This window comes from Tasmannia lanceolata, unplaced genomic scaffold (genome assembly GCF_043159265.1).
Source record: "Tasmannia lanceolata isolate RefF3 unplaced genomic scaffold, GAP_Taslan_0.1 ptg000019l, whole genome shotgun sequence".
NCBI classification, from domain to species: domain Eukaryota; kingdom Viridiplantae; phylum Streptophyta; class Magnoliopsida; order Canellales; family Winteraceae; genus Tasmannia; species Tasmannia lanceolata.
The window spans coordinates 16,262,331-16,280,258 of NW_027518696.1; the positions used below are offsets into that span (position 1 = coordinate 16,262,331).

The 17,928-nt window shown below is 37.9% G+C and overlaps 1 protein-coding gene and 1 non-coding gene across 3 annotated transcripts in view; both read right to left on the reverse strand.

The window, feature by feature from the left end:
* The window catches only part of LOC143852996 (elongation factor 1-beta 1-like), a 31,114-nt gene extending 13,418 nt beyond the window's left edge, over positions 1-17,696 (reverse strand). The window contains exons 1-4 of one of the 2 annotated variants that reach the window (XM_077362688.1): positions 17,537-17,694; positions 15,545-15,661; positions 7,627-7,708; positions 5,211-5,570 (exon numbers count right to left, since the gene is read on the reverse strand). In XM_077362688.1, coding sequence (XP_077218803.1) covers positions 5,307-5,570; positions 7,627-7,708; positions 15,545-15,661; positions 17,537-17,622 — 549 coding nt within the window. In that variant the 5' untranslated portion in view covers positions 17,623-17,694 and the 3' untranslated portion in view covers positions 5,211-5,306. Of the gene's footprint in view, positions 1-5,210; positions 5,571-7,617; positions 7,709-15,544; positions 15,662-17,536 lie in introns of those variants that run through there. The other variant, XM_077362689.1, reaches the window with a different exon arrangement.
* LOC143853565 (small nucleolar RNA Z221/R21b) lies at positions 11,452-11,531 on the reverse strand. The gene has a single exon (XR_013237182.1). It is a non-coding gene; the product is annotated as a small nucleolar RNA Z221/R21b (small nucleolar RNA).
* Positions 17,697-17,928: the final 232 nt, after the last annotated feature.

Consider the following 17,928-nt stretch of genomic DNA (forward strand, 5'->3'; position numbering starts at 1 on the left):
AATTTATCTAATTGATGATGTGCAGATATCATATTCTTCTGATCAAGATAGCACAACTAACTCATAATGAACATGATTAAATCTATCAGGTTGTTATGCCTTTAATGATTAGAGTTGCTGTTTATTTATGTAATATGTTTCTTGCTTTCGGTCCCTATTACTGGATTTTAGATGTTGTAAAAAAAATGTGTTGCCTTGTGAAGTTTGAAGTTCATTTCCCCTTACTTATTGAAATAGTAATTGGGTCCCAGCTACATTATTGCTTGGATTTCACTTTTGGTATTGATAGCAACCCCTATACTGTTCTTTGGACAGGGTAATGACCATAGCTGCTCTTTGTGCTTATGCATTTCACATTTTGAGACTTTTAGATTGATTCAAGCACATGGCTGCTGCTTCACTAGCCTATGCACTTAATTGTTAAGACTTTGGACCTGGATAGAAGCATAATGGTTGTTTAACATTGTTTAAGTGCTATCCTAACAGGTTAAGTGTTCTGGGATGGGATAGAAGTATATGTTGTTTCCTAGCACAGTATAGTTGCTGTTCTACAGCTTGTATGCTTTGGAGTTGTGATTTTAGATGACTTAAAGTGCATATGATTGATGCTCATCACTGCATAGTTTCTGTCCCACGGATGTATGGACTTCATTGTCTTGATCCTTGCTTGAATGAATCACCTCATGTTTTGGCATAAATCTAGCCTATGATTTAGCACCTATTTTGCCCAATTCAGCCCAGTTTCAACCCCAGTTTTTGTACAATCCAGCCCCAATTTTGTACAATTCAGTCCATGTTCTGTGCGCCATAAGATCAGTTCATCCATTCGTAGTTTAGCTGGTTTGCATTATTTCAGTTCATGAACTGGGCACTTGTTTTAGCATTGTACAATTCATGATTTTTAACACTTATTGCCTCAGCTATGATAGAATGGGTTGTCAATGTTGCTGTGATATTGGTCAGCCCTCATTCTAGTATTTGAACTTCAAGGAAATGGTAAACTTTGTAATGGAAGGAATTCATTTATTTTAGTATTGGCAATCCTCATGGCATTTCAATAATAGCAGCCCTTTATATTCTAGGAATGAGATATCAAAACATGGTTGTGCAGATATCATTTTCTATTTGGTCCCACTATGTTCTGATAATTGCATGTCCAAGTTTTACAAAGAAATGATGCAACTGGTTGTTTTGTCATATCTGTTGTCCATCACTGCATAACTTCTATACTATAGTTTCTATGCTTTATAGTTGCGATCTTGGTTGGGTGAAAGAGCACATATTTGATGTCCATCACTATGAAATTGCTGCTCTTATAGGTTGTACTCTCTCTAGTTGTGAATCATACTTTGCTCAGCGCATGAACTGTTTTCATAAAAATTGGATGAAAATTTGAGATTGCCTTAATTAAAGACAAATGGAATTAGTCTATAAACTCATGGATGTGTGTTAATAATGATCGTATCAGATTAGCTTGTATGTCCCATTGCAGTTGAAATTCTTACGCAATTGTTTATAATTTCCTAAGGTAAGATAGTTAAGGCGATGAAGGCGTTAGCCCAAGCCCATTCTCTGATCTCTTCCCTCTCCTTTTCTCTTCTTTAGGTAGAGATATTTTCTTCTTTCAAATACCTTAGATTGTAAAAGCCCATCTTTTAGGGGGCTTGCTTAGTCCTTATAGCTCTCCCTTCTCTCTCTTTGTATATAGGCTTTTCTTAGTTTTTTTTAGATATAATTGAGTCATTGTCCCTTTCTCATTGTGAAAGGGCGATGAAGGCGCTAGCCCAAGCCCATCCTTATGGTACTTGCTCAATCCAAATAACTCTCCCCTCTTTTGTTATAAGACTAACCTAGTCTTTTAGACAAGAACCTTGAATATTAGAAGCCCATTCATTGCAAGGGCAATGAAAGAGTCATCTAGAGCCCACCTTTTAGGGAGACAAGCTATGTCTCAACAGAAAATCAAACCTTTTTAGGAGACAAGCTATGTCTTGTGTAAAAATATCACACCCTTTAGAGAGACATGCTTTGTCTCATAGAAAGTCACATCTTTAGGGAGACAAGCTATGTCTCAGCAGAGAGGTCAAATCTTCTGGAGACAGGCTTTGTCTCTTTGGTCATAGTGTTCTCTCTTCTAGGAGACTTTTCCAGTCTCACTAGCACCCTTCTTTATCTCCATTTCTTTTAGGAGACTAACCTAGTCTCATTACAACTCCCCTCTTAGGGTTGTGCACTAGGAGTCAGTCCTTTCGTATATGAGTCAGTTTTTAGATAGAGAGTCTGTCTTTAGTTAGAGAGTCAATCTTTCAGGAGTCTGTCCTATCATCATAGGGGTTAGGATTCTTTCCAACCTCTAATCATATCATGTGTTTTTATCCACTCTTGCAAGGTATATGATGCTGTCCAACCCTTGAAGAGTCGTGATTCTGTCTTTTTCCCCCGCAAAGCATAGGATGCTGTCCAACCTTTGCGGGATATCAGGAGTCTGTCCTACCCTTATGATGATAGGATTCTGTTCTCTTGTATCAAAAACACTTCAAAAACATCTAAAAATCTAAAAATTTCAAAAGTCTTGAGTCATTCAGAGTAGTTAGGAAAATCTATTCCGAACTACGTTGGCTTGATCCCTTTCCATAGGGTACGTAGTGCAGCTTGGGATCCACATCCCAGGTCCAACCAAACCTTTCAAAATAAGCATTTCAAATCTTCCAAAAATACAAAAATTCTTCAAAACCTTTTCAAAAAATATCTTCCCCTAGAGTTAGGAGTCTGTCCTAGATATTTTGGGTGTTTTAGAGTTAGGAGACTGTCCTGATTTGTATTGATATGGTGTGTCCTGTCGTGTGAGTGTCGCTAGAGTTAGGAGGCCTCGAGTTGATCGGTTAGACATTTAGTAGAATCGATAGCTAGACTATGAAGCATATAGTCAGCCCATGATTTTTATTAGGTTGCACAGCCTAGTTACACATAAGATGTAGGGCCTACCTGCATTAGCTTAAGGCTAATCAACTTGCATTAGTTAGGGCATATAGAGAGTCATAAAACTTACAATTCACTTGAATTTAAGCAATCGTACAAAAAAACTTTAAAAATCAATCGAGTCTAGTGGATCGAGTCTAGGATAGCGGTTCTAGATGGTTAGGCATCGTAGTTTAGAATAGGTCATCGAACTACGTTGACTCCGATTCTTCCCGAGGCCGGGATACGTAGTGCAGCCAGAGTGGATGGCCATTCTGGTCCGAGTCAAGTCATGCATTAGAGTTTTAGGATTTGTCTTGTCCAGTCATGTATAGAATTGATTTGTGTTGTGTGTTTTGCTATGTTTTCTTACTTTCATGTACAGATCCTATACTTTTAGCTGTAGCATGCATGTGTTTGGACACCAGAACTTAGATACCAATTAGGTATGACATTCATAACCTAGTTATTCTCAGGTGACACTTATTTCATTTCTTTTATGTGTGCTTACTTTTCATCTCCGAGACGTGCATGATTAGATAGACGTCTTCTTGGAGGTATTCGTTCCCATTTCATATGACTTTCGCCCAAAACTCTTCAAAATCAATAAGTAAATGGCATAAGAGACCAGGTGTTTGCACTTGGGCAGATGAGGTGCTCTTTGGACCTTCCAAATTCGTAACCAGGCACGAACCTTCTTTTTATATCTCTGGTTATCCGTTGCAACAGAGCATAGTATGGGATCCAGGGCCCACTTCTTTGGATGGCGACTCTTCTTTGTTTAAGATACGCCTCGAATCCGGGCTAGTCCCCGAATCGAGAGGTATCTCCCTTTGTATCGCCACTCATGCTGTGAGGGGCACTTCTTACGAGAGTTCCTTGGTAGAGCTCTCCATTCACGTGGATGATTCGTAGAGAGGGAGACTTCTGTCTTCGTGGGGGCTCGTCCCCCGCCTCTCTCGGATCGGGGTCCACTCCAATGTGTATGCGACACGTGGGAAATGGGATGATGTTGCACGTGTGAGGAAGAAGATGAAGGAAGGGAAGGTGATTAAAGTTCCTGGTTTTAGTCAGATTGAGGTAAAGAATAGAAATCATGTGTTTTTTGTGGGTGATTCAAAGGAATTTCATACCATACTGTCTTGCTAGGGGGCCATCCCTATCACTAATCTTTTTACTGATGATGCTATTATTTATACCAATTGGTCATAAATCCACTTAGATGTTATGATGAGATTTCGAAACTGGGATGAGAATGCCTTGGGCCAGAGAATCAACAAAACAAAGAGTTGCTTTATTTGTTCCAGAAAAATCAATTAAACTAGGTAGCAATTAGTTGAGAGCACTGTGGTATTTGAATGCAAAACTTGTCCTATATCCCATTTGGGAGCTACTATATTCGAAGGAAGAATGAGGATTGATTTCTTTGACAAGTTGATCAACAAAATTTAGAAAAAACTGATGGTTGCAAGGCTAAACTATTGTCAAGTATGCGTAAGAGAATTTGGTTCTTTTCTCCATTTCTATGTTCTTGGTATTGGCCATCAACCCTCTCAAGGCAGTTATTACAGAGATCAATAAAATAATCACCAATTTCTAGTGAGGCAAATTAGAAGAATTAGGAGCTAACTCTTTTAAGACCATTTGGCTATCGAAAATAATTTAATACAGATGAGGGTGAAGAATTAGGAGCTAAATCTTTCAGTATCTACATACACTGGATATCCTCGCAAGTCCCTCATCCGTTGCTTTATACTTTTGAGACTTAGTACTGAGGATATGGTGGGGTCTTTGAATAGCATAGTCACAAGGTTTGCCATTAATCACTATACAGTTAATGGGAAATGATGTTTCCGCTCCCTTTTCCACCGTTTCCACCCCCTTTTCTCATATCCCTAAATGACTACATTTCCACTCTCTTTTCTTCTGTCTGTTTTTTTCTGAAAATTGCCAAGGGGGTGGGAGTATCATTTGGTGTGTGTCCAACTCATGATCATTTAAAGTGAGAACTGCTTGGGTCCTTGTTTGTGATACTAAAGAGAGGGCAGAGTTGGTTCCAAGCTTAGTATCGCAAACAAGGATATTATGGCTGAGAACCCAGATAAATTCAGAATCGTTGCACTGGCAGGTGGTTCAAATGTGACTCTCCTCGCTGACCAGGTAGATTTACATATGCAAAAAGCTTCACAAAGTGGCAAAGCTGGAGGTCTCAAAGCATTGGATTGTGGTTAAAGCATTTACAAGTGCAACCATGGCGAAAGCATATGAAGCTTACAACTATACAAGCAAAGCATTACAAGAGATGATGTCTGTTACAATATGATTGAGACTCTTTCATTCTTCCCACGTCACTTAGTGCTACATTCATAAAAAATAAAAAAAATAAGGAAAAAAACCACAACACCCATAACTTTAATCCACTCAGCTTCATTCTCGACCACTTTAATGGCTTCACGTCCCTGTTGCACCAACACCTTCAATACGGCAACCTCGCTCTCCAACCTTTGCAGACGTTGATTTGCAATCATGTTGTCCCTCCTCAAACAAAATTCGTTGTCGTCAACATCATTTTGACACCAACGGAAATACTCACACTTCTTGATGCCAAGTTCCTGTGTGTTGTATGAGCTTTAAGAATTTGACATTTGGTCAAGAAATAAAATCACACGTATTGAATTTTTACTATATATATATATATATATATATATATATATATATATATATATATATATATATATATATATATATATATATCGGAAAAGTGACCGTAGTCGGTCGAGTAGATAAGCTTATCTACTTGGTCAAACTAAAAACAGTGGGGGCCCACATTGTTTGGGTGATCCAAACCATTCATTTGAAAGGCCCTTACCTACACAGTGTGTCCACAAAAAATCAGATCCATAGGATCATCCTAACCCATCCAAATGTGGAGGGGGAAATGGGTGAAAATGGACAGACACACATCCTAACCCATCCAAATGTGGAGGGAAAAATGGGGAAAAATGGACACACACAGCTTGTCCACAACTCTGCCCATTTTTCCCTACACTGTTGGATGGGTTAGGATGATCCTATGGGGCTGATTTTTTGTGGACACCCTATCTAGGTAATGACCTTTCAAATGAATGGTTTGGATCACCCAAAAAATGTTGGCCCCCACTGTTTTTAGCCGACCGAGTAGATAAGCTTATCTACTCGACCGAATACACTCACTTTTCCCTAGGAGAGAGAGAGAGAGAGAGAACGGTTCCTACACATATGTGTAGAGAGTTCTCTACACACTAGCTTTAAATACAGTGGGGGCCCACATTGTTTGGGTGATCCAAGCCATCCATTTTAAAGGCCCTCACATAGATAGGCTGTCTACAAAAAATCAGATCCATAGGATCATCCCAACCCTACGATTTGTGGAGGTAAAATGGATGTCTTTAAACCTTCACAAATTAGTCCATTTTTTGCCTCCACAGTTCGAATGGTTAGGACGATCCTATGGATCTGATTTTTTGTGGACACCCTATCTATGTGAGGGCCTTAAAAATGAATGGTTTGGATCACCCAAATAATGTGGCCCCCACTGTATTTTAAGCTAGTGTGTAGATAACTTATCTACACATATGTGTAGGAACCGTTTTCTCATATATATATATATATATATATATATATATATATATATAGAGAGAGAGAGAGAGAGAGAGAACATTTCCTACACACTTGTGTAGGTAAGTTACCTACACACTAGCTTAAAATACAGTGGGGGCCCACATTGTTTGGGTGATCCAAACCATTCATTTGAATGATCCTCACTTAGATAGGGTGTCCACAAAAAATCAGATCCATAGGATCATCCTAACCATTCAAACTATGGAGGCAAAAAATGGACTAATTTATGAAAGTTTATACACGTCCATTTTACCTCCACAAATCGTAGGGTTGGGATGATCCTATGGATCTGATTTTTTGTGGACACCCTATCTATGTGAGGACCATTCAAATGAATTGTTTGGATCACCCAAACAATGTGGGCCCCACTGTATTTTAAGGTAGTGCGTAGGTAACTTACCTACACAAGTGTGTAGGAAATGTTCCCTCATATATATATATATATATATATATATATATATATATATATATATATGAGGAAAGTACAGTGGAGGCCCACATTGTTTGGGTGATCCGCATTGTTTGGGTGATCCAAAGCATTCATTTGATTGGCCCTCACATAGATAGGGTGTCCACAAAAAATCAGCTCCATAGGATCATCCTAACCCTCCGAACCGTGGAGGCAAAAAATGGACAGATTTGTGAAGGTTTATACACGTCCATTTCCTCCACAAATCGTAGGGTTGAGATGATCCTATGGAGCTGATTTTTTGTGGACACCCTATCTATGTGAGGGCCAATCAAATGAATGGTTTGGATCACCCAAACAATATGCCCTCCACTGTATTTTAAGATGGTGTGTAGATAACTTATCTACACTTGTGTGTAGAAACCGTTTTCTCATATATATATATATATGGGGAAATTTCAAAATTAAAGAGGCCCACACAGGAAATCACAAATTGTGCCTTCATCTTAAACAAATACTTCAGTAGATAAGCCCTTACTGTGATGCCCATGTAAGCTATGTAACAATCATCAAAAAGAATTAAAAAGAACTGTGCAGACCTTTGTAGCTTCCTCAGCTGGGGCAGATGCAGGGGGAGCAGCTTGGCCAGCAATTATCACGCCAACAGCTTCACCAGGGAACCTGAAAAAATAATATAAGGGACTCGGAACTTGAAAAGATGGAAAAGAAGCATCACTAGAAAGAACTATGAACCTATATTCACAGAGAGGAAATTTAAGAGAACGAAGCATGAAATAAAATGCACTTAGGAATACGGGCAATGCCAAGGGTAGTATTGTATATAGGTGCAATGAGAGGCAATTACTAACAGAGATACGAAGCAGATGGTGAATACCAGCAGACACCGAGCAAGTCAATAAGAAAAAAGAATAGTCACATTTAAAGAAATTTTTATGCATTTCTAGGTGGCCTGGCTGACAGGTTATTTAAAAAAAAGAAAGAATTATGTGCAACTAGAAAGGAGAAGAAATACGATATTACATTTCATCTAAAAAAAACATGGACAGAGGGTAAAAATGATATTTAGAAACTCTTCAACAGTTCAAGTCTTCAAGAGGCCCTGCCACTGGGATCATGACAAATAATTGCACTTCACTTCGTGAAAGAACACTGGCCTCCAGATTTGTGAGTATAGTTTACCAATAAAAACTCTATCAAGTTAAATCTCCAAGCAAAGTGAAGAAGTAAAAGCTGGCAATGCCTTAATGGCATGTTAAAGTGCCCTGATGCCGTATTGTGTTTCCATAGTAACTGATCATGGTGATGCGCTAATTGCTCCGCACACCATCAATGAATTCTTCAATTTTACAAGAGCATTGTAAGAAATTTTCACTCTGATTTTAGAAATGTCATCAAGAGTTACCAGAAGGAAACAAAAGATGTATTTGATTTTACCATCTTAATTTATTTATTTATTTATTTGATAAAGATGACTTTATTAATGTAAAAAAATGCGTACAGGCAAATAGAGGGGACAAGGTGCCCCCCATCCTTAGAGAAGGTACATATATAGGATCTTTACAGTAGCCCCTCAATGTAAAATCCTAACTGGCATGAGGTACAATTGAAACTCCCTCTACCAAACCGTTGCACAACACAGCTGACGAGCTCGTCGGCTTTTTCGTTGGCGGACCTATAAATGAGCGAAAAATTTGAACTTGTTATCTTACAACAGTCCCGAATTTCTAAGATGACACTAGAGAGTTTCCACGGCCCGGGGCATCTCCTCTCGCCCAAGAGATGACTTTGAACGAATCTCCCTCTACTAATAAGGGACCAAAATGCTAGGTGACATACGACTTGAGACCATGCAATAAAGCTCTTGCTTCCACCTCATTTGATTCGCATATCCCAATTGGGTCGGAGTATGAGAAAATGATATTGCCCCTTGCTTCATGGATGCGCCCTCCTATTCCTGCTGGACCGGCTTGCCTTTTGCATTTCCATCAAAATTGAGTTTAAGCCAACCACAAGAGGGCGGCTTCCAAGAAGGTAAAGGGCAGGTTTGACTCTTTTTATCCCAGATCATTGCTTGCCAGTTTCTCAAAATATATGCCCCCCGAGTAATATGTCAACAAGTTAATTGATTTTGCCCAAGCTATAAGATCGATCTTAATCTCTGAGATGACCCTAGCGATGCTTTTTTCTTTGTCTTCAAAGATTCTTCTGTTTCTCTCTAGCAAATATGCCATATTATAGCATAGGGTGACATGCTCCAAAGGGATCGGCCCAACTCTCCAAATGGGCTAGAGGGCCTAAATAACAAGGTTCTTGAAAGTATGGTTTGTGATCTTGAGTACTTCAAGAAAACAGATAAAATAAACACCGTCGTGCTGATTTTTAACCAATGGGCAAAGATGAAGCATCAAAAGTACGACATGAAATTTTGGAAACATAACTACCTAATACCTAATGGCCCTGTTCAGCTAGGAGATTTTTAAATCCCAATGTAGTCATGACGGAGGGGAATGACAGAAGGAAAAGGTAACTAGGTGCAGACCTTGTGGTTAGGCCTCATCGATTCAAATCTTTTTATAGGGGTTTGAGGAAAAGGGGAAACCAACGAGAATCCAGAATAATGGTGGTGCTTAAAGGCTCCATAGATAACAAGCATATAAGCGTAGAACTATAGAAAAATAAAAAAGGAATAAATATGTCCACATCAAAAATGGAATTAGTAAGAAAATCAATAGAACAGGGTGGCAATCTAACATGTTTTTCCTGAGCTAAAATTGATTCAACCTTCATAATTCTAAAAAGTAACGGAGGATTAAATGCCCCAATATTACAATGGCTTGCAGTATACTTTCTGAATTCCTGGTGATATGCTGGTGATGTGAACACAAGTTTCCTAACTATGTTTCCCTGGACAAGTAAAGGATAAAAGAGGATTAAATGTCCCAATAATACAATGGCTTGCAATATACTTTCTGAATTCCTAGTGATATGCTGGTGATGTGAACACAAGTTTCCTAACTATCTTTCCCTAGACAAGTAAAGGATAAAAGAGGATCAAATGGCCCAATAATACAATGGCTCGCAATATATTTTCTGAATTCCTAGTGATATGCTGGTGATGTGAAGTGTGAACACAAGTTTCCTAACTATGTTTCCCAGGACAAGTAAAGGATAAGAGATTAAATTATTGTTTGAACTACAAAACTAAAGCCAAAATCAATATGCAGTTCTCCCTTTGCATAATTAGTCACCATCTCAAGCAGAGCCGCCTTAATCAGGATTCCATAAAAAATGCATCGTGTTTTTCCACTGTTCTTTCTAAACATGAAAGGACAATTTGATGATCCTCACTCAATCTATTATCTATAGTTGGTTTATAAAATGTGCTAGCCATAATTAGAGCACATTCAATAGATCCCTGTGCATGAACCCTTTTAACAAGAAAAGGACGATTGGTATGAGGGTCGATGGAACAGAGGCAATTATGGAGGTTTAGCGCTTCGAGAGAGACCATTGATAGGATGGTCGAGATCAGTTGGCACATCCACCGATTGGATGGCAGAGATGTTCACACATCAATTTTTTGTGTAAAATCTATACATAATACAACTCTCAAAGAAGCAGATAAATTGAAATGAAGATACAAGAACCATAATAGACCAAATTTATCCCCACAGCATAGCGCATTACAGTCTGCATCATAGCTGAACTTCACAAGGCCACATCATCTGGCCTTTTAAGTCTCCATTTCAGTTCCAACAAATAATTGCAAAAGAATAAAGAGAAAAAAAATAGTCATGGATCTAGAGAAAAACTATCAAATCCTAACACAAAAACCCAACCTTCAATACAAAACATCACAGAATGCTGTCAGCTTCTCAAAAAGGTAGAAGCCCACCAACCCAAACTCTCACCCTAGTGAGAGAAAAAAAACTAAAACAAACAACAATTCCTAAAATTAAAAAATAACTGATCTCAAAAGATGAATCAAAATCCTAAAAGTTCCCTAAAACACCCTAAACAAATCTAAGAAAGATACAAGACCCAGCCCTAAAACCTACTGTAAAAACACAGAGAACATACAGCAGATCATAATTTTACTAAGGGAAGAAAATACCCTAGATGGGTAACCTTCACCCTAACCTGAGGAAAAAAAATAGAAAACACTGCCCATTAATTTCTTAATTTCTAAATAGAAGATTTAAAAAAATAGAAGCAAATCAAATAGATTTTAGAAAATATCAACCATTAAAGTCTCATGTTAGTTTCCATTTTGCACAAAAAAACCTCCAACGAAATATCAAAAGATTATAGAAAACATCATTCATTAACCTCTGATAACAATTTTTACATAAAAAACTGAAACACATAAACCAAAATAAATTACTTTCCAGATAAAGAGGATAAGGCTCAGATAGATGGGTATGTCATTTATCAGCACTAAAAACTTCAGAGTGGTGCATGACATCTATCATCATCACAGCCATTTGACCAGAATCATGAAATAAACAAATAAAAAAAAGAAATAGCATTAAGAGCAGTAAATAAAGGGAACTTATGAAATTCTCCAAAATAAGACAAATAAATAGAAATAGACAGATAATTCTAGTCGCTTAAATAGATGGTATGTCATTTATCAGCACTAAAAACTTCCCATTTGACCAGAATCATGAAATAAACAAATACAAAAAGAAATAGCATTAAGAGCAGTAAATAAAGGGAACTTATGAAATTCACCAAAATACGGCAAATAAATATAAAAAGACAGATAATTCTAGTCTTTTAATAGACCCAACTCCCAAGTATAAACCCAGAATAAACGGTAGCCAATAAAAGCACAGGAGGGTTTTGACTACTGCAGAGAACCAAACTTTGATCCCAATTTCTATTTGGAGAAAGGCTTCTGCACCTAATCACCTTTTCAAAATTGTCAATGGGTGGTGCTTATACCCATCCGCTTAACATAAATCCAAGCGATCATTAAGCCTAATGCCCTGTTTGGTTGCTCAAAGCAAGGAGATCATCGACTTTTGAAACGCCAATGATCTTCCACTAATCTGCCCAGCGCATGTTTGGTTGCCATTTTGTGTTGAACCTCCCTTTGACTCAAAAATCTTTCAGACATCATAATTGCCTTTTTTTCATATGCGGTACCTAAGTGGCGGCAATGTTCCCTCCTCTAATCTTCTCCCCATCTTTCATCATTTTGGTGGAATTTGGGTGGAAGAAGAGGAGAAAATTCTTATCTTATTCTCTTTCTCTCTCTTTCTCTCTCTTCCACCCTCTATTTTGGTGATGACACTCCTACATCTACCGGGTGCAAGAAGAACCATTTCAATTGGAAAAATCCCCTCCTGCGAAGCTTTTTGAAAAATTTTACAACCCTGATGATCCCTGAACTCCTATTTACACCCTAGATTTGAAATTCCCAATCTTCTCCTTCATTTTTCCAGAAAGAGAAAAAATAAAAAATACACCGTGTTTTGATATTGGCACCTGTTTCATCCGAATCACTGAATTCCAGGTTTTGTTTGCATTTTTCTAGGGAATTTTCGTTTCAACCCCTTTCATCCGAATCACTGAATTCCAGGTTTTGTTTGCATTTTTCTAGGGAATTTCCGTTTCAATTTCAAGAGAAAAATAAACACATGTTTCAGGGGGTAAGAATTCTCCAAAAAGTGTTTTCCAAAGCCTTTTAATGATTTTTAAAATATAAATCCAAATTTCCAATTTGGTAATGACACCCCGGTAACGGGATGGTCAGAGATGGAGTTCGGTGGCCATAGTGGCCGACACAAGGAAAGTTGTGGCCGATGGGATCAGAAGCAATGGCCAGAGCTTCTCCCTCTCAACCGATATCTCTCTCTCTCTCTCTCTCTCCCTCTCTCTGCTATTTCCCCCTTCCCTATGCTCTGTTTTTTTTTTTTTTTTGCAAGAAAAATCCCAAGAAAAATCCCCCATAGCCGAGAGACCCTTTGTCCTTTTATTCGTTTGATTTTTCTTCACCAACTACCTCTCTCTCTTCTATTAGATCTTAGCCATTCCTTTCTTCTTTTTTATGGAAAAGTCCAAAAAAACATCTAGCATGTGCTTTAGATCCTAGCCATCAATCTAGCCTCCTTTGATTGAGATTCCTTGGAATGCCCCAGAAGGAATGGAAATATCTTCCATCTAGGCTTAGATCCAAGCCATTCAATTTTTCTTTTGTTAATGGTTAGGATTAGATCCCCCTCTAACCAACTTAGCATATTATAGGAAATTAGGAATATGCTTTAAGATATTTTCTTCCTTCCCTTTTATCAAGACCACCCATCTCATCTTCTGGATCTAAGGCTAGGGTTACTAAGAATATCCTAAACATATTCCAAGATATTTTCCTCCCAGTGAAAAATATCTAGAAACCCAAGAAACTTTCCCTTAATCCACACCCTACAAATGTTATCTTTGATCTAATGGATATGAATTCTTGCTTAAAAGGTAAACAAGATATCAATTACATAAATACCCTTAGAAAATGACAAATCCCTGTTTGCTTCAACACACCCCTTGTTTGTCTTTTATGAGAGAAAGTCCCCAACAAAAGACAAATGAGAAGGGTGTCATTCCAAAACTGTGGGTCTTCAGTCCGCTATTCCCATCTTCCATGCTTGTCTACTTCCCTTTGACTTCTTCTTCTCCTAATCTCCCAGCTACCTTTGAGCAAGCAAACAAAACATAAAGAGTAAGGCCAAGGTCCAACGAGTTCATATGGCAAGCCTGAAACTTGGCGACCAGCCTGGCCTACAAGGCATTACAACCCAAGCCCAACTCTTCAGGTGAGCGTTATTTAAGAGCTCAACAAGCTAGCACAGCCAATTCCCAACCCTCCAGGTGCCTTGTTTGACAGCCCAAGGAGCTAACACAGTCAATTGGCAACCTTAATCATCATTTCCAAATGGAGAAGGGCAGTCAGTGGTCAATGTTTTAATGAGGTTTAGGCCTCCATAGTTGTCCCCACGTCTGTCCACACGTCTATCTGGTTCTATTCTCACATCATTGGTGGTTCACTTTTCTTTTACCTTTCCACATCTTGCTTTTGTTATGTTTTGAAGATGCTTGATTAAAGGGGTCATCGGAAGTAACATTGAGTTTAAAGCCTTTGATCTATGGGAGGGTTGGAGAGAAGTTTGCTTTAGTAGGGAGATGAGACGTCAGATTGATCATAGATGGGAGGCTCCACCTTTTGGAATGCTTAAATTAAACTTTGATGAGTCAAGTTTTGGCAATCCGGGACAGGACGGGGTTGGCGGCTTATGTCGGAATGATAGTGGCGCTGTCGAATGGGCTTATTCCGGCCCTATTGGGATAAGTGATGCTTCGGAGGCCGAAGTAAAGGCCGTCTATTTTGGTATGATGAGGTTAAACAGAGAAATGTTGGATAGTATTATTGTGGAGGGTGATTCACTCGACGTGATTAAGTGGTTGAAGGGTAAGACGCCACCCCCATGGAGATTTTCACATTTGTTTGATGAAATGGATGATCTATTTTCAGGTTCATCTTTTGTTCTTAATCATGTGCGGCGATCTGCTAATGGGGAGGCGGATGCTCTGGCTAGGGTTGGGGTTGAGCGGTCAGAGATGGAGTGGTTTGATTATCTCCCTCCGTGATATTGCATTTTATTCTTTCTTTTTGTTTTCTTGTCCTTGTTCCATGTACCTTTGGGTGTGGTCCATCTCGGGCCCCCTCTTTTTTATTAGTATTATCTGTTTGCCATAAAAAAAAAGGGAAGTGATATTTACGCCCCTTTTCATCACCAGGGACACCCAGCGTCAGTGTATCAATGGCAAAAAGGGGGCTCATGTACTTTATGTCAGAAAAATCGAGAGGCTTTGATTGCAAAGTACACTGGCAAATGGGTGTCCCTGGTGATAAAAGGGGCGTAAATATCATTTCCCTAAAAAAAACACTGAGTTTAAAACCTCAACACCAGTTATTGGGAGTGAAAAAAATCAAGTTACAGAAAATTGTAATAGGGATAACAAATGGATATTATAAAAGGAAAAGCATCAATCATAAAGAGAGAGGGAGAGAGATAAGCTACACTTTTCTATTGGTTAAAACAGCCAACAAATATAACCAACTTTTACAATAAGCATCAATCAACAAATACAATTCCAATTGCCCAAGCAAAAGTTAAATAAAGAGATGAGATCACATACTTCATTAAAAAGAAACAAAGTCAAAATCACGAGAGGTCATATGGCATCTAAGTGATAAAAAGGAAATTAGAATATAAAAAAAGAACGCATAGAAGCAGCAAACAAGAAACGCAAAATCATGACAAGCCAGTCCTTGCAGTGACAATCAACAAAATTATAAAAGCAATCAATTAATTACTAAAATGCGAATCAAAATCTAATTTACTGAAATGCAAATAATGAAATTCCAAGCAATGCATAATTGCTAAAATAACTGGTTGCATGACAATAATAGAGGGAAATATAAGCAAACTCGCAAACCTGGCAGCAAGCTGTGAAGAAACGCTTTCATACCAACTACATGCATTCGGAAACTCACCACCCGGCTTCCGTAAAACAGCCGCAAAAACCTTGATATCATCTCTAGTGATTTCATCTCTGAACATCCATTCAATAACAGATATAAGAAAGTCCTCAGATGAAGAACAACGTGATTCTTAACTTAACAGACACCATATCAATTACAAAATTCAATGTAAAAAAAAAGAATAAGGCCTTGTTTGTTTAAGATTATGACAAGTGATTGTAAGTCCAAACCCAATTATTGAAGAATTAAACAATATTTTGAGTCCTATAATTGGTTTTGGACTCAAAATCGGTTGTTATAATCTTAATGCCCTGTTCGTTTAAGATTATGACAACCGATTATGAGTCTAAAATCAATTAGTAGACTTAATTTTGAGTCCAATAATTGGTTTTGGACTCACAGTCAACTGTCATAATCTTAAACGAACGGGACCTTTTAAATTTTGGGCCAATAATCGATTGGGGCCCTCACCATCGGTTGTCACAATCTGAAACGAACAGGGCCTATGAAAAATAGAGATCTGCCGAATGAAAATAGTAGATCTAGTGAGTTATTCAAACCAACAAAATATCCTACTACTAGCCAAATTAACAAAACAGTAAGGGCTCGTTTGGATACCCCTTGGATTTTGATTTGGAGGTGAATTTGGATTTCCAAAATCCATGGATTCTAAATCTAGAATTTTAAAATTCACAAATTTATAAATAATGCCGTTTGGATGACCACGTATAGATTTGGATTTCAAATCTAAATTTATTTTTTTATTTTTTTGGATACTCTTTGGATTTGAATTTGAAATCTAACAAAACCTTAAGGCCCTAAAATACTTGATATAGGGCCATTTCAGCCATTTTCCATGATCTAGGGGTATTCTAGTCATTTTACCCTATATGGGGCTGTTTTGATCATTTTTTATGTCATAAGGGTGTTTTAGTCATTTTCCATGACTCAGGATATTTGGTCATTTTCACCTGTATAGGTGTATTCCGGTCATTTTGCATGACCCGGGGTTATTCTAGTCATTTTACCTAATATGGTATATTTTTATCATTTTTATCTCATGGGGGTATTTTTAGTTATTTTAGTCATTTTTCATGAGCCATGGGTCATTTTTACTTGATATAGGGGTATTTTGGTAATTTCCATAATCTTGGGGTATTCTAGTCATTTTACCCTATATGAGGTTATTTTGATCATTTTTATGTCATAAGGGTATTTTAGTCATTTTGCACGACTCGGGGATATATTTTCATTTTTACCTGGTATAGGGGTACTTCAGTCATTTTGCCTGACCTAGGGTTTTCTAGTCATTTTACCTAATACGACGTATTTTGATATTTTTTAATGTCATGCGGGTACTTTAGTCATTTAACAATTCTTTGGTATATATTGGTCATTTTAACCCCTACGGGTCAGATTTAGATTTATAAATAACCTCTCGCGGAAAGGATTTATAAATCTAAAAAATTACACTAACATGAGGAATTTGTAAATCTTATGGATTTCACTCAAATCCAAATCCAGATGTTATAAAGGCTTGCCGAACGCCGAATTTGGATTTAAAAATCCAAATTCACCTCCAAATCCAAATCCAAATCCAAATCCAAGGGGTATCCAAACGGGCCCTAATACAAAATCAGTATAAAATTGAATCTTTAAGAGAACTTGAACAGATACTTAGCTCAGTAAACCAAAATTCATAGGCAAAAAAATAGAGATTTGCCAAATGAGAATAGCAGATCTAAGATTTATTCAAACCAACCAAAAATTCTACTAGTAGCCACAATAACAACAAAGTACATAAAATCAGTATAAAATTGAATCTTAAAAAAACAAACAAAAAAAACACCATATTTAGCTCAGTAAACCGAAATTCATGTGAAAAATAAAAGAAAACAAACCTTTTAACCTGTCAAAGTAGAGAGTGAGAGCATTGTAGAAATTACCCCGAGACATAGGTTTTTCCTTCAAGGTATTCATTGAGGGATTTGATTCCGGTTCCTGCATGGAGATCAGAGAAGGAAATCGCCATTGTTAGGAGATTGGGAGAGGGAAAGGTGGAAGCCCTAGAACCCTAGACCACTGGAAAGAGGAACTATTGAGAGTGAAGATGATTTATATATATGAGGAAAGTGTCTCTAGTCTCTCCCCTAGATAAGCTTATCTACTCCTCCCTTTAAAAAAACACAGTGGCCCCACGCTGTTTGGATGATCCAAAGCATTCATTTGATAGGTCCTAACATAGATAGGGTGTGCCCAAAAAATCAGCATAGATAGGGTGTGCCCAAAAAATCAGCACCAAAGGGTCATCCTAGAACTTCGTTTTGTGGTGCCTTGT